We start from the raw sequence: 17647 nt of genomic DNA, 5'->3' as shown, positions 1-17647 counted from the left end.
GAATGGTCAACCTGAGACTGTACAAGACTACACACTTCATTTACATTCATACATACCATCCTCTGAAGTAATACCTTACGGTGGTTACGGAGGTACAATAAATGCTAAAAAAACAATTTAAAAATACAGTGAAAGCTATTTTAAAACAATTTAATGAAAGTGGTTACTTTTCACCTCAAAAGAAAGGCAACTGGTAGCCATAAAAAAGACTACTGCAACATAACATAACAATTGATTGGTTATTGGTAAAAAAAAGGTAAATTTGATACAAAATTATTGGCCATGGATTTAAATCAGGAATTAGCAGCCAGTAGCACAGATTTACATGTGAAAACTGTTAAGACGCAAGCTTCTTGTAGCTGGAAAGCTCATGGACCAACTAAAGCTTTTAGCACAAGCAATATGCAGGAAAAGGCTCTTATAGGCACATGCTAACTGCTGAAAGGCAGTTAAAGGCTGGAAATGTTATACTTTTCAATGAATCACATTTTTATGTTTAGAGGAAAAGAGTTTCATATGTTAAAAAAGCATCAGATGAAAAGAGATCACTAACGCTCAGTTAAACATCCCTAAGAAATGTTTTGGGGTTGTTTCACATTTGAAAGCCCTTGTTTACTAATAGCAGATGGTATGTTGAAAGTGATGGATGTATCAAGATTCTGAAGGAAAGTTGTAATTCAACTTCCAACAAATTCCCACAACGCAACAGAGTACTCCAACAAAATTTGGCGCCATGCCGTTTTCCAAAAAAGTAAAAAAATCCTTTTAAGAATGAAACATCAAAGCATTCCTGTAACCAAGCAACTCCCCAGATTTAAAATCTTTGGACAATAGTCAAAAAACAACTCTCAAAAATGGATTGTTCCACAAAAATTGACCTCAATAAAACAATGGTATGGTTTCATGATGAAGAAATCAAAAAAATTATTAGTACACTTGTTGAATTGATGCCAAATCATGTACATGGAAGTGATTAAGGATAAAGGAGGGCATATTAATTAATAAATATTCAAAATTGTAATTTTTTTTCTAAATAAAGTTACTTTTTATTAAATAACATCTGTGTTTAAATTGATGTGCATGCTAAATTGATTGACTGTATGATCAATAGAATGTAGGAGAAGAAGAACACTACAGACCGATCAATCTTGAGACTGGAGAAACATTTTTTTTTATTGATATATTACTATATGACTAGCAATAATTATAAAACCAATTCATAATTACCTAGGCTGCCATTGGTCCATAGGTATAAGAGGAGGTCCAGGAGGTATTTGTGCCATTCGCATCTGTGGAGGTGGCATAACTTGTTGAACAGAAGGTGCAACTTTACTGTATGCTGCATGTGGTACTTGTTGTCTGGCTGCTTCTTCTTGCACCTGAAAAAAACAAAAAAATTCAGTTAACATGGTCAAATTTATTTTGCTTTTAATTAATATACTACATACTTAACGCAATAAAAAAAAATTACCAAAAAGATAAAAATTGTTGACAAACAACGCAAACCAAAAATGAGCAATTAACACATTTTGCTGAGCACTTGCAGGTGCTTGGTCAATGTATACATGCAACTTGTTGACCACCATGCACATACACGGTAGTACAACAGCTTTTCTATCTCTACTGGTAGGGGGTCAGCCTGTTACTGTTGACTCGGTATCACATACTAGCAAATCAGAAACGATTATATTTTGTTACTGTGCAGTTCAATCTTAGTTACACTGAACCGGCTTTTTTTTTATATTTATACCGCAATACAATAATTACATAAGTTTATCTATGTAAACTTTCATATTGAAGAAATCGAGACCCTGGCCTCCAAAAAATTATAATTCTAAATAACTATTAGAAAAAACATAGTCCAAAAAAAATTTATGTTAAAAATTATTTTTAGTATAATGAGTAATAGTTTTTTCGTTTATACATATACATTTAATATAATTTATATACATTAATATATATATATATATATATTAAAGTAACCAAGGTGAAGTTAAAAAAGGGAGATACAGTGGTACAGTAAAATCAGAAATGAGTATGTGTTTTAGAATGGAAGGATAAAAGAGATGTCCAAGCTATTTACACTGAATTTGGAGACGAGGCGATTACAAATAAAGAGGTGAAATTAAAATTAATTAACTAGCTGACTAATGAGTATAATTGAAGGGTGCTGACAGGCAAGACCAAATGTTGGCATATTACTACTATTCTTCTCACAAGTCCCTTAGGTGGTGTAAGAAACTGGCTATTCTACTCAACCAATTCAACAGTAGAAAACTGAACTTGCACGATTTTCAGTTGGAAATTTGTAAGCTTGTTACAAACCAATACGTGCCAATTGTAAAGCTCAAGTAATTCATTTGCCTACCTTTCTCTCCAAAGGGTCAAATGGAAAAATAAGAAGGAAACAGTGCAAAGTGTTCTGCAAGAACAAAAACGACTGGATACCAGTTATACTTGTTCCCAATGCCCAGATAAGCCAGGCTTAACCATCCTTTAGAGCAGGGTACTAAGCCCAATAACCATATTGGCATCATGTGTATATAAGACAATATAATTGGACAAGCTAGGTGTCAGCAAATAGCAATCAACGTCATACACAGACACATTTGCGACTTACCACATAGGAATATTTTCACTTTTGATAAATTTGTAGTTTGTTACCATATTCTGAGTACTATGTATTGTGAGTGATATTATTATTGACTATATTTTGTTATTTACATATTATTAGTAACCATATCCTGCAAGATAGTTGCGCTTTTCACTATCAAATACGTATCGTAGTGGTTAAATGGATTTTATAAATAACCCATCATGAATAATTGTAAAAGAAAAAGAATTTATTGTTTTAATGTTGTCTGGGAAGAACAATTTTGTTTTATTGACTTTGAAAGAAAATGTATCTGTTTATTGTGTAATAATAGTGTGGCGATCCCCAGGAAAAGTAACATCAAAAGACATTTCAAAACCATTCATTCAAATTTTGATGCCGACTATCCTATGGGTCCAAAATAAGAAAAAAAAAGATATCTTCCCTAAAATCAGTTATTATCAAACAACAAAGCTTTTTTGCTAAATTGCTGAAATGGTCTAAAGCTGCAACTAGATCTTTTAAGATTTCACATTTATTAGCTAAAAATAAAAACCATGCACACATGGGGATTTAATAAAAGAAGCCATGTTAGAAGCTTCTGATTCATTATTTGAAGGGTTTAAAAATAAATCAGAAATAGTTGCAGCCATAAATACTTTGTCAGCCAGAATGGTAACTAGAATTGAAGCAATTTCAAATGATTTAGAAACACAATTATCAAGTGATATGAAAAAATGCATTTTCTTTTTGCTACAGTTGGATGTATCAACAGACGTAATAGACATAACCCAATTAGCGGTTTGCGTAAAAATGGTGTTCAATGGCTTCTCTACAAAATAAGAGTTCCTTAAAATCCTTAAAAACACAATGGAAGTTTACGAGCAAATTCCATTGTGCAGAAATTGGTTTGACTGCCTGAATCAAGCAACACTCTACATGTCCAAGTTTGTCCACAGTATTGCACACAGCAGTAGACAATAAAACATTTTTGTTTGTTTGTAATTTTAATGCACGATAAGTATTATTTTCAGTCTTAGAGCTAGATTTATTAATTTCCTCTGTATGGATTAAGGAATGATGCTTTTTGGAACGTTTTACATACATGCTTATTCATACAATTATTTACAGAGTGACCTGTATAACTTATTTCTTGCGGACCCAAACTTTAACATTTCTTCAAATATTGATGTCCTTTTAGGTGCACAGTAACTTCCTAAACCTTATTCTGCCGAATAAATTTGTACGTAATCAGCATTTTCCCTTGATATAAGAAACAAGAATAGGATATATATTAGCTAGAAACCTTCCTTTAAATGTTACACGCAACAATTCTGTTTCTTCTTTTTCATTCGTAATGACAATAAACTTCTTTCATCACAGATAGAAAAATTCTGGGAAGTAGAAGAACCTATTTTAGTCAAACAAACCTCTCATGATAACTCAATATGTGAAAGAAATTTCATAGAAAATACAATTGATAATCAAATGCAATTCTTACAGCCAATTAAATTGCCATGTTTTAGTGGAAATTTACTTGACTGGCAGTATTACATTTAATGACTTAATTCATTCTAGAAATGACCTATCCGATATTCAAAAATTACACTATTTACTCATCTTTAAGGGATGAGGACCTTAATATCAAGGACTTACCAATTACAAGACGTATTTAATTTTAAATTGTAAGTTTCAAAAATGACTTAATTCGTATAAACATTCATTCGTATAGTTATACAGTCACACTCAACGTATTCATCTATTCTATTCAATTCATTAACATAATTATATTCAATGCGTTATTACAATTACGACAAATAAAACTATCAAAATTCAATCAAAAATGTTACAATCAACATACAGACTTGAGGAGAAATATTTTTTTTTGCATTTAAAAAAATTGCAATGACTAATAAATTTACCACTGCAGAAGTTAACTTACATTACAACAGATTGTACATGTTCCAAGATTGGTAAGAACATTGGATTTATTGCTTTATGCAGGGGAGATTCTTTATTTCCTAAATTTGTATCATACCATTGTCTTATGCACCAGGAAGTACTATGTGCAAAAACTACTGGTTTTAATTATTTAATATCACTTGTAATAAAAATTATTAATAATATAAGATCCCTCCTCTATGAATCATGAGACCTTGCCGTTGGTGAGGGGGCTTGAGTGTTCAGGGATACAGAGTAGCTGGACCGAAGGTGCAACCATGTCGGAGAGGTATCTGTTGAGAGAAAGACTAAGGAATGATTCCTGAAAGAGGGCAGCAGTAGTTGTCTTTCAGTAGTTGTTAGGGGCGTGAGTCACAATGACTTAAACGGCCGTATCAACATCACTCAGTCCTCTGAGTACTGCGCAGCTGAAAGCAATGGAAAACTACAGCTGCTTTTTTTCCAAGAAAATGTGGCTCTCTGCATTTTCACATAGCAATAATGGAGGCGCCTTCCTTGGTAAAATAGTCCCCCGTTCGGATCTCCGGGTGGGGACTACTAAGGAAGGGGTCACCAGAAAATTAAAAAATAACATTCTACGAGTCGGAGCGTGGAATGTTAGAAGCTTAAAAAAGGTTGGTAGGCTAGAAAATTTAAAAAGGGAAATGGATAAGGTGAATGTGGATATAGTAGGAATTAGTGAGGTTCGGTGGGAAGAGGAAGGCGACTTTTGGTCAGGTGATTTTAGAGTAATTAACTCAGCGTCAAATAATGGGCAGGCAGGAGTAGGTTTCGTGATGAACAAGAAGATAGAGAGGAGAGTGGAGTATTTCAAAACGCATAGCGATAGAATCATTGTAATAAGGATAAAATCAAAACCTAAACCGACAATGATTGTTAACGTTTATATGCCTACAAGCGCCCATGATGATGATGAGGTAGAGTGTGTATACGAAGAGATTGATGAAGCAATTAAACACGTAAAAGGAGATGAAAATTTAATAATAGTTGGAGATTGGAATGCAAGCATTGGAAAAGGCAAGGAAGGAAATATAGTGGGTGAATACGGGCTGGGCAAAAGGAATGAAAGGGGGGACCGACTTATAGAGTTTTGCACAAAGTATAATTTAGTAATTGCCAACACCCAATTTAAAAATCATAATAGAAGAATATACACTTGGAAAAAGCCAGGAGATACTGCAAGGTATCAGATAGATTATATCATGGTTAAGAAAAGATTTAGAAATCAACTCGTTGACTGCAAAACTTACCCTGGAGCAGACATTGATAGCGACCATAATTTGATGATAATGAAATGTAGATTGGGGTTTAAAAACCTGAAGAAAAATTGTCAGATGAATCGGTGGAATTTAGAGAAGCTTGAGGAAGAGGAGGTAAAGAAGATTTTTGAGGAGGACATCACAAGAGGTCTGAGTAAAAAAGATAAGGTAGAAAATGTAGAAGAAGAATGGGAGAATGTTAAAAAGGAAATTCTTAAATCAGCAGAAGCAAACTTAGGCGGAATAAAGAGAACTGGTAGAAAACCTTGGGTTTCAGACGATATATTGCAGCTGATGGATGAACGTAGAAAATATAAGAATGCTAATGATGAAGAAAGTAAAAGGAACTATCGGCAATTAAGAAATGCTATAAATAGGAAGTGCAAACTGGCGAAAGAAGAGTGGATTAAAGAAAAGTGTTCAGAAGTGGAAAGAGAAATGAACATTGGTAAAATAGACGGAGCATACAGGAAAGGTAAGGAAAATTTTGGGGTACATAAATTAAAATCTAATAATGTGTTAAACAAAGATGGTACACCAATATATAATACGAAAGGTAAAGTAGATAGATGGGTGGAATATATTGAAGAGTTATACGGAGGAAATTAATTAGAAAATGGTGTTATAGAGGAAGAAGAGGAAGTTGAGGAGGATGAAATGGGAGAAACAATACTGAGATCTGAATTTAAGAGAGCATTAAAAGATTTAAATGGCAGAAAGGCTCCTGGAATAGACAGAATACCTGTAGAATTACTGTGCAGTGCAGGTGAGGAAGCGATTGATAGATTATACAAACTGGTGTGTAATATTTATGAAAAAGGGGAATTTCCATCAGACTTCAAAAAAAGTGTTATAGTTATGATACCAAAGAAAGCAGGGGCAGATAAATGTGAAGAATATAGAACAATTAGTTTAACTAGTCATGCATCAAAAATCTTAACTAGAATTTTATACAGAAGAATTGAGAGGAGAGTGGAAGAAGTGTTAGGAGAAGACCAATTTGGTTTCAGGAAAAGTATAGGGACAAGGGAAGCAATTTTAGGCCTCAGATTAATAGTAGAAGGAAGATTAAAGAAAAACAAACCAACATACTTGGCGTTTATAAACCTAGAAAAGGCTTTCGATAACGTAGATTGGAATAAAATGTTCAGCATTTTAAAAAAATTAGGGTTCAAATACAGAGATAGAAGAACAATTGCTAGCATGTACAGGAACCAAACAGCAACAATAACAATTGAAGAACATAAGAAAGAAGCCCTAATAAGAAAGGGAGTCCGACAAGGATGTTCCCTATCTCCGTTACTTTTTAATCTTTACATGGAACTAGCAGTTAATGATGTTAAAGAACAATTTAGATTCGGAGTAACAGTACAAGGTGAAAAGATAAAGATGCTACGATTTGCTGATGATATAGTAATTCTAGCCGAGAGTAAAAAGGATTTAGAAGAAACAATGAACGGCATAGATGAAGTCCTACGCAAGAACTATCGCATGAAAATAAACAAGAACAAAACAAAAGTAATGAAATGTAGTAGAAATAACAAAGATGGACCACTGAATGTGAAAATAGGAGGAGAAAAGATTATGGAGGTAGAAGAATTTTGTTATTTGGGAAGTAAAATTACTAAAGATGGACGAAGCAGGAGCGATATAAAATGCCGAATAGCACAAGCTAAACGAGCCTTCAGTAAGAAATATAATTTGTTTACATCAAAAATTAATTTAAATCTCAGGAAAAGATTTTTGAAAGTGTATGTTTGGAGTGTCGCTTTATATGGAAGTGAAACTTGGACAATCGGAGTATCTGAGAAGAAAAGATTAGAAGCTTTTGAAATGTGGTGCTATAGGAGAATGTTAAAAATCAGACGGGTGGATAAAGTGACAAATGAAGAGGTATTGCGGCAAATAGATGAAGAAAGAAGCATTTGGAAAAATATAGTTAAAAGAAGAGACAGACTTATAGGCCACATACTAAGGCATCCTGGAATAGTCGCTTTAATATTGGAAGGACAGGTAGAAGGGAAAAATTGTGTAGGCAGGCCACGTTTGGAGTATGTAAAACAAATTGTTGGGGATGTAGGATGTAGAGGGTATACTGAAATGAAACGACTAGCACTAGATAGGGAATCTTGGAGAGCTGCATCAAACCAGTCAAATGACTGAAGACAAAAAAAAAAAAAAAAAAATATAAGATCATGAGAAATGTAACACAGATTATCTAAATTACTTTTGGAAGAGGAAAATAACGAGTGAAATGACCTTCTTTCACATACTGATGTGAGGTGGCTCAGCAGGGGTAAAATACTTAAAAGATTTAACCTTTTGCCACAATTAAAAGAATTTCTTTCATCAAGGGGTGAATATTATGAGCAATTAGAAAATAGTGATTGGTTGATAGATTTTGGGTTTTTAACCGATGTCTCGGCCAAATTAAATGAATTAAATATAAAGTTACACGGAAAAAATCATCATATTGCTGATATGATTAGTACAATAAACGCATTTAAAACTAAATTAACATTATTGAAATCACATTTAGGGGAAAACTTTGTTAACACATTTTCCAAATGTGAAATGTATTATTGAAAGTTTGGAAAATAAAACGTTTAATGCTAAATCATACATAAAAATTATAGAGAATCTTGCAGAAGAATTTTCTTCCTGATTTGCAGGTTTAAAAAAGTTAGAATCCGTTACTAGTATTTTTTTTGTTAATCCGTTTAGTGATGCATTATCAGAAGATAATGCATCTGCTGCAATTGGCCAATATTTTGAACTTAGTAATATGGAAAAAGTGGAATTAGAAATAATAAATCTGCAAAACGATATTATTTTAAAAGCACATTATACTGATATCATTAACATGTTTTGAAATTTAGTTCATACAGATATATATCATATTTTAAGAAAATGTGCACTTATAATTTGCTCTGATTTTGCAACTACATATAATTGCAAAAGTCTATTTTCAAATATGATGAATCTAAAGCAAAAATATGGATCTAAGCTCATAGATTCTAATTTAGATAACTGTTTAAGAACATGTAATTCTAATTATACTCCTAATTATAACAAATTGGCAGATGATTTTCAATGTCAAGTGTCACACTGATTTGAATGTTTGTCATATTTGTATTGTACTTATATTTTTTGCAATAAAGCCTTTAAGCCTTTTAAGTTGTTTTCCATGTGCCCCCAATAACTTTTGAATTTATTTTGCACCCTTACTGACAAAAAAGTTGCCAACCTCTGCTTTAGAGAATACCACAACCATAATTATTAGACTGCTAAATTATTTTATAATACATTCTCAAAATTTTCAGGTTTCCAAATTTACATTGAAAAGAATTTATTTAAGACAGTTACAAAACAATTTATTGGAAAATGCAAATCTTTAATTAGCTGTTTTAATTTCAGTTAGTATTTTACATTACTTGTTTTATTTCTGTTTTTATAATTATTTATATGTTGATAATCTTATTACTTTCATTTTAAATTATTTTTAATAATTTAATATATATTATTTTTAATAATCCTCAATTTTTTCAAATATTGAACGTAAATTTAACACAGACTTTTTTATAAGTAAAATCTACAAACTTATGTTTCTTTTTTCATAAAACGAAGACATAAATCATTTTTATCTAATTAAAAGCCTAGAAAATTAGTTAACATAAATTGCCAGCATGAACATGTAAGAAGTTTACAAATAAGCTCAACCATACGCAAGTGTTCAGCATGAATGGTATGAATCTAGTGCATTTTCATCTCCCTTGCCATGTACCAAGCGGTATCAAGTAGTCTTGTTTTTGGGTTTTTCATATGTTTTATACTCCAAGACATGTATAAATGATGATAACTAGCATATTTAAATGAGTTAAAAACAAACAAAAAAATAATTCAGCATAGTGGGTTAATACACTGATGAAAAGCCAGCAGTGAATGTGTTAAGAAAATTTTTTATACAAAAAACTAACATAGTGAACAATTTAAAAGTAGAAAAGCAATTTAAGATCAGTGTTATGCACAAAAGGTGAACAAAAAACAATATTTATTTTGGTAATAATTGTTCAATCCTTGTTTTATAATATGGCAACTTTAAAATATGTATTTCTCTCCAGTGAAGGCTTGGTGCATAACAGATCTGTCCCTCTGCACCTTCACCTTCTGTTGGCGGCAAACATTTACGGTAATTTCTATTATCTTGCAAGAGCTGGACAATCATTGCAGTGAATCACAACTTAAGTTCAGTTCTGGTAACTGAATATTACCATAACATCTAGTAATATAAAGATTCTCACTCATATATTTATATTCCACACATATATTTATAGAACCAATAACACTGCTACATAACACCAGCAGCTTCATATTTACATAACTAAATGAAGTAACATATCACTGGTACATGCTTTTTTCAATTTCCATAGAAATCATAATTCAAATTAAAAGTCACTGTTAAGCAGTCACTGCTTAACAGTCATTGTTAAGCATAATTGAAATATATAAAGTCAATTTAAGATAGTAATAAAATGAGATGTTCAGGCTTTTCCAAACTTATACAAGCTTAGATCTAATAATTTATAAAAATAAATAAATATACTGAACATACCTCCTTCACTACTTGAAGTACATTTGCTGGTGGAGTTTGTGTACCTGGTTTGATTCCAATACCAGGTGTATGAGGAGGGTGAGGAGGGCCAGGATTTGGAAGAGCCGGCATATTGACACCAGGAGGTGCTTGAGCAGCACCACCAGGAGAAACAGCGCCGCCAGCACCTCCTAGCACACCAGGAACACCAGAAGCACGGGTGTTCATTACAGCCATTCGACGACGAAGAAGTTGTGCCTGCTGCAGTCGCTGTTGTAATTGTTGTTGTTTCAGCTTGTGTTTGATGTTCAAACAGAATGGGACTGGACACTTAGTTTCCTAAAAAAAATACATTTTATAATTTTATTTAACAAATAAACCTACCACAAAAATAGTTCTTTTTCAATTGATATATTTTTAACTGTACTACTTAACTGATACAACATGCAGTTCTAAACTAATAGAATTTTTATTAAAAAATTGAGAAAAACCTTCTTTTTTTTTAATAAATATAAAATAAGAATCAATTTTATTCTGTTCTGATTGCAGAGAAGCAGTTACTTAGATCCTCCTGCTTCCAATAAATAATAATGACATTTAGCTTTACATGGTTTATTTATACAATTATTATGAACAGTCTTCCTTTGAACTATGAATGACTCCCAGGAAGCATTGCCAACTTATTATAATAAGCTGATTGGTAAACAATAACACAAAAATAGTGGATTTATTATTAGATGGGTAAACACATTAAAAAAAAAACATTTTGCAAGGACTTATTACTATAATAATATGTTCTCTCATTTCTGCAGTTATCTGAAAACTTTAGTTAACTGGCAAAATGACAGAAAGAAATTTGTTTAAAAAAATTAATATATTGAATAACATACAATATTATAATTTAATACCAAACTCATTTTTATATTACTTGTTTTATTTTCTTACGTCAAAAATGTAAATTCAATATAAAGGCAGTTCTGTAACGTGATTTTTTATTCTTTTCCATCAATTATTATTAAACATATAACTTTGTTTCATTTCCTTGCTCTTGGAATATTACATATAATTTAGGTATCTCTAACATTCTACAGATAGCAGTTCTTTTGATCTTTTGTTTATGAACAATTAAACATGTAGGATCCATAAGAAATTTTACTATAAATTATAACTTTCCTTTTCTGCAATATTTATAAAAAAAAATAATGCAATATTCAGATACAAGAATGTTCTTTAGGAATTTATCTACTTTATTTGTTTGAATTTGTCCTGGCCATTTTTCAATATAATTATTTAAAACATTAATAATTAAAAGAGATCCCAGTAAAAAACTATGATTCCTCATTAAAATCGCATTATGAAGTATATAAATGCTGTTAAGTGTAAATATGGCATTATTATAAAGTATATAAAAATAAAGTCTCTGATGCACAGAATATTATTGGCCACTTACTCTCAATACTTCAATCAATGGTTTCATCATAATACTCACTAGCATTCACTTTTTAAAAATTAAAAAAAAAAACTTTTTACAAATTCGCTGTATGTTATATGTTGACATAGCAGGCATATATAGACTCCATAACGATGACAAAACATGAAAGGGCATGGGACAAAGGTTTTGGAATGTTAATAGTAGGGGAATGAAACTTTAAGATGGCAGATCTGTTGCTTTGTGTAACATTTTATTCTTCAGTATGCATTACATTTCAACACATACAAACACTTGGAATGTTAATGTTGCATTTACTAAATGATTAATTTTTTTAATACATCTTAAGAGATAGCTAGTAAATTCAAATCAATAATTTTTTTAATTGTAGAAAATCCTATTTTTAAAGCATACTTTCAATTACATAACTAAACACATTTTGTAATTAATCATGTTAATAAAGTAAAATATAATCTTATTTTATGTTTTATAATCACTTTTGAAATATATACACACATTGCTTACCTGACAATATTTTGCATGGTAACAACACAATGCAATAAGCTGTTTGCATATTGGACAATTTCCGTTTGCTTTTCTTTTACATATTTTTGTATGCTGAACAACTCTCTTCATCTTCTGACAGCTAGGCAAACGACAATTGGCATCTCTACATTGGCACGCATGAACAAGAGACTGGATGCAACGCTGTATTGAAAGTTTTCTAGCTTCCTGTAATAATAAAATGTACATTCTCTTAAAGAAACGTAATACTTAATTCATAATATGTTGCTTACAGAAGTTGAAATTTAGTTCAACACAACTGGAAGAGATGAATAAGAAACAATGGCAAATAAATTAAAGAAGAACTGAATGTTTAAATCTATAGTAACCTGAATGCAAAATAGAATGTTTTGCAATAAACTGCCTAAATATTACATGGGTAATAGTTCTAACTAAAAAAAAAAATTATCTAAATTCACTTAGTTACCATTCAAACAATTTTATAAAGGTATAATTCAAATGCAAGCCAATTTGTTTAGTCTAGCTAGAAAAAAAAGCAGCAATTAATATAAAAATGAGAAATTTTTATAATGAAAACTTTTCTGTTATATGTAAAGTTTCTGATCAATCCAGCCTTCAAAATACTGACCATAAATTAAATATTTAAAAAATTCTGAGAAAACTGGAGATTGTTCTAAAAAATGTAAATAATTTAGAAAAAAAATAAACAGATTACCCAAAAAATTAACTTAAGACATTCAATTTATCATATAATACCATATCATATAATATTTAGAAATAGCAATTATATTCATGGCTTTATTTATATTACAGTTTTTATTTGTCCGTACTAACAACACTTTTATTATCAATTTTAAGCTCAGGAAATTCCAATTTTTCTGTGGCAGTAACAGCTTCACTTTATTGATTCTCTGTAAAAATTACATGCGTTTATAAAAATATTAACAGATGTAATATGAGAAATAAAAAACTACCATTAACCTGGAAAAAGAAAAAAAAATCAGTAAGTTCCATTACAGACACTAAAGTTTAAAATTAACTCTATTTATTACAAACATTTAAAAGAAACAATTGATGCATGGAATATTACTAACAATAAATTAACAAAAGTATATTACTAACCTGAGGATTTGCTTGTTTTGAGTCAGCTGGTGATGAACCATCGTCAAGATCTAATCCTAACTTTTCCATTTTATGAGGATGACCCTCTTTATCATAACATTGTACACAAAGATCAAAATCCTGGGGGAGAAATCAAAATAATAATAAATTAATTACATACTACACAACTTCTTATTTTGTAATTTCGATGAAATTTTTTTAACCATCTTTTATATATAAAATATATATATATATATATATATATATTAAATCCTTGTTAGGATATAATTTAATCAGTTTTGACTGGAAGGAAACCCAATTTTCCAGACAAAGCTGATTACTTCTAACACTTTTAAATTAAAATAACCTGCTCATCTTATCAATATAAACTTTTACACTAATTAAATTACTTTCAGGAAATATCAAATGTGCAATGATAATCTATATGCCATGGCATAGACTGACACAACTGTATGCAGTTATGGTATCAGTAGAATCTTTACAATTTAATAGATGGCAGCATTTTTCAAGTTTGGAATGAAACTGACAGTAATTTGTTCAACCTTTTTACATCTATGTTGTAATTTTAGTTTCTTTTTCTTTCTCTTCATGAATGGTGTGACCAAACGGCTTCTTGAGTTATTAATCTGCATTACAGACATGTTTATTTAGTTATACTGATATTATAACTTTTTTGTTTTATTTTTTTTAACTTAATATTTTTAGTATACATAAACATTGTTTTTATCTACTATAGTAAATATCCTAATTAATATTTGATGGCAAATAAAACACTAAGCTGAGTTAGTGCTAAAACACTACTTAAGCAACAATCTCCCCTACTCGACCTCAAAATACAGGAGGTACAATTTTTCTCAATTTTAGTTTTTTATTTTGTTTTTTTTTTATAGTTTTTTGCATATATTAAACCACTCTTACTTTAATAGTAATGACAACTGGAAAAAAAACAATATTGAAGAAAAGAGAACTTAGTCATTGATAATACAGGTACTGGTATTGGTTTGAAAATGATTACTGTACACAAATTTTGGCAAAGATCTTACGTTTCACATTTGATGAACTTAACGTAAAAGAAACCTGGTTTTGGTTTCATTTTGGTACAATGTTTCTTTATTTCATGAAGAGTAAGAACATTCTAATTTGATGTAATCTACATGGATGATCAAACAGAAAGTAATACCTGTTCATGCATTCTTATCATGCATGTCTATTCCTATTCAGCCAACCTCATTTGCATGTCTGCTTAATCTGTATGATTTCTCACTGCACTCTTAAACTTATATTGTTTTGGAGGATGTTTAAAATGAATAAAAAAATAAAGAATATAGATTACTGAAGTTTTTATGAGGTGAGGTTTACGATTTATTTTTATGAAAGTAATAATTAACATATCATTCATGCAAAATATATGACGATGTGATGATTAAATCAAGGAAGTTCATACAGACATGATGGATAAGTTGATCAGTATAGTGATTATGTTAAAATATTAATGCAGCCAGAGAGAACATCCAAACCAATGAAAGAATTGGTCACCTATCTGCCATTATAGATAATGTTTGCACTGTTTTGATGAATAAATCAAACATTATCAGCACATCATACTTAATGAAATTAGTGATATTTTTCATTTGTTTTTCACACCTTGTCTATGAAATAGTCATTATTTATCTCAAATAAAAAAAAAAAAATATGTGATGCGAGTTCCTTGCAAAAATCATATGGACACTATGTTGTCATTTTTTATCGTTCTACAAAGGTCAGGGATGAATACTTAACATATTTCATGACAGGGGATAATAAAAAGGGTTTCATATGATGCACCTGAGTAAACATTAGTCTAAGGAATTCCATCACTCTCATTCACCACCCAACCAAAAGATTTAAGCAGGCAATCTCTACTTAAAAGGCTACTGCTTCTGAGAATAAAAGGTACATTCTTTTTTGACTTTGTCCTCTGGAGCCCCAGTAAATACTGATGTGCATTGCAATTTATTTAATTATTGTGGCAGGCCATTCAAAAGTTGTTGTTGAGCAAAACGTTTTGCTCACCTAAGACAATGCAGACCTCATGCTACTGAAAAAAAAAAAGTTGTTCATAAAGTTTAAATGGGAATTTTATAACCATTAAGCCTAATGACCATAAAAACTGTCCCTTCCCCCAGAACAGATCCCTTGTGATTCTATTATCATCTGCTAACCAATATGAAAAATTTTTTGAACAATGAAAGCTTGAAAAAAAAAGAAGTGATTATACCTCAATGATCTGTCAGCAAAGGAAGTGGGAATATAAAAACATATTGAATAGTTTGATAAATGCTTAAACATACAATGTAATTATGTGAGAAGTAGCTTAAGGTTAGGTTTACAAACAGTTCTGTTCGAAAATAGTTGAGATTTTTTGTATCACAAAATGGATGCTTTCCTGATTAACCTTTATAATTTAAAGTTTATCAAACAAATAAAAAGTTAAAGTACGGTGAAAAAACCAGAAAATAAATGACAATAAAAAAGAAAAAACTGGCTTTTTAAATAAAACTGTCATAATTTTTTGTCATCAAATTTATTAATAAAAAATAAATTAACTGAATAACCATTAGATATATTATTCAATTAAGTTAAACTATAATTCAAAATAAGACCTGAATCATAATGATAACACACATTATCATTATGAGAGCTTAAGTATATATGTACATATGTGTAGTAAAGTGATAAATTAAAAAAATATTTTACTTACATCACAGATAGTACAATGGTATCTCGTCTCAACATGTCCTTTACAGTTGTTACACGTGTAAACAAATCTATCTTGCCCCTGATTGTGCAATTCATACAACATAGCCATCGATGAAAATTTAGCACGTCGTAGAGAAGAGAATTCATAGTGTCTTTCCCTGGCCATTGTTAAAAATGCGTCACGTCCATCCATCAGATCACAATTGATGAATGGATCTGGATCCTGAATTGGCTGTGTAAAAAAAAATAATTTTTATTTTAATACTTTTCAACAGATAGAATTATGAAATTAAAAATAATGACTGCTTCAAGACACAAACAGTTAGAGACCCTCAATATAATAAGAAATTATTTGAAATAGTTTTTGAAACACTATAATTTGAAAATCTGGAATTAAACAGTTAATATTCTCACAGTACTAACGAAATAATAGTGCAACACAGTAAATTAAATACCTAGAAATTTATTATATTCTGAATTATGAAATGAATTAAAATCACTGTTATTGTGGAGATCAGTTTATAAATAAGGAAGAATTGATACTTATTGATTAAAACTACAACATAATTTTCCCTTGCAAGCATAATAATTCAAATATTAAAGTGCCTAAAGAGAAACTTGAGATTGATTATGAATAATTATTATATTTACTAACTACACAGTCAAAGAAAAATACCATATGATAAATACACATGTCAACAAAATGAGCCAAATTATCAATTCAAATTTTAAAAATAAAAAAAGTTTTATGACAGATAAGACTAACAGAGTGAATAAATCGTTGAATTAACCTGTGTAAAATACTGTACCAAGAGTTTGAACAAGTGAAATTATACATGTTAATGTATAGTTAAAGATTAAAATCACCAAGTACGAAAATAAGAATAAAAAAAAATTATTACTGAAAATATAAGTGATTTGCATAGGTTGTGATTTCTATATTTATGACTACATGTTCTGAACTTTTATGATGAACTTATAATTTATTGGACTTTTATAACTATAAAAAACTAATACATAGGAATTACAAAGTACATGAGGTTGTAAAAAAAAGGACAGTTTCCATTACACAATGTCTGTTTATAAAACCTTTTATAATAAAATAATATTTCATATGCTCTGTACTGGTTAACACACTTAGCCCACAGAGCTTTTCCCAATGGTCAAAACATTTTTGAAAGTTTTGACTGGCCGAATATCACTGTTTTTCATAATGCTCTACTCGCTCTCACAGGCAGTTGTGTATGAGAGTAGTGATTAGCAGACTTATGGATTCAAGTTTTTAATTATCAACATCTAGATTACGAGTGAGAATCTGGGAGGGTTATTATATTTTCTAGTTGCATAATTTGTGAAACACCTTTTATGACAAATATAGCACCACAAAGATGACAGAAAATTCTTGATAATATCATTACTTGTTTAAT

The 17647-nt window shown here is 30.4% G+C and overlaps 1 protein-coding gene across 5 annotated transcripts in view; it reads right to left on the bottom strand.

Annotated features, from left to right (window-relative positions):
• nej (CREB binding protein nejire) overlaps positions 1-17647 on the bottom strand; it is a 162103-nt gene that overhangs the window by 16305 nt on the left and 128151 nt on the right. For all 5 annotated transcript variants that reach the window (XM_075358428.1, XM_075358430.1, XM_075358429.1 and 2 more), the window contains 5 exons: positions 16222-16452; positions 13482-13601; positions 12360-12566; positions 10427-10744; positions 1228-1379 (listed from right to left, as the gene is read on the bottom strand). In XM_075358428.1, coding sequence (XP_075214543.1) covers positions 1228-1379; positions 10427-10744; positions 12360-12566; positions 13482-13601; positions 16222-16452 — 1028 coding nt within the window. The remainder of the gene's footprint in view (positions 1-1227; positions 1380-10426; positions 10745-12359; positions 12567-13481; positions 13602-16221; positions 16453-17647) is intronic.

The sequence above is a fragment of the Lycorma delicatula genome, chromosome 2 (genome assembly GCF_047948215.1).
Source record: "Lycorma delicatula isolate Av1 chromosome 2, ASM4794821v1, whole genome shotgun sequence".
NCBI lineage: Eukaryota > Metazoa > Arthropoda > Insecta > Hemiptera > Fulgoridae > Lycorma > Lycorma delicatula.
This window is presented reverse-complemented; position numbering and strand designations above follow the sequence as displayed.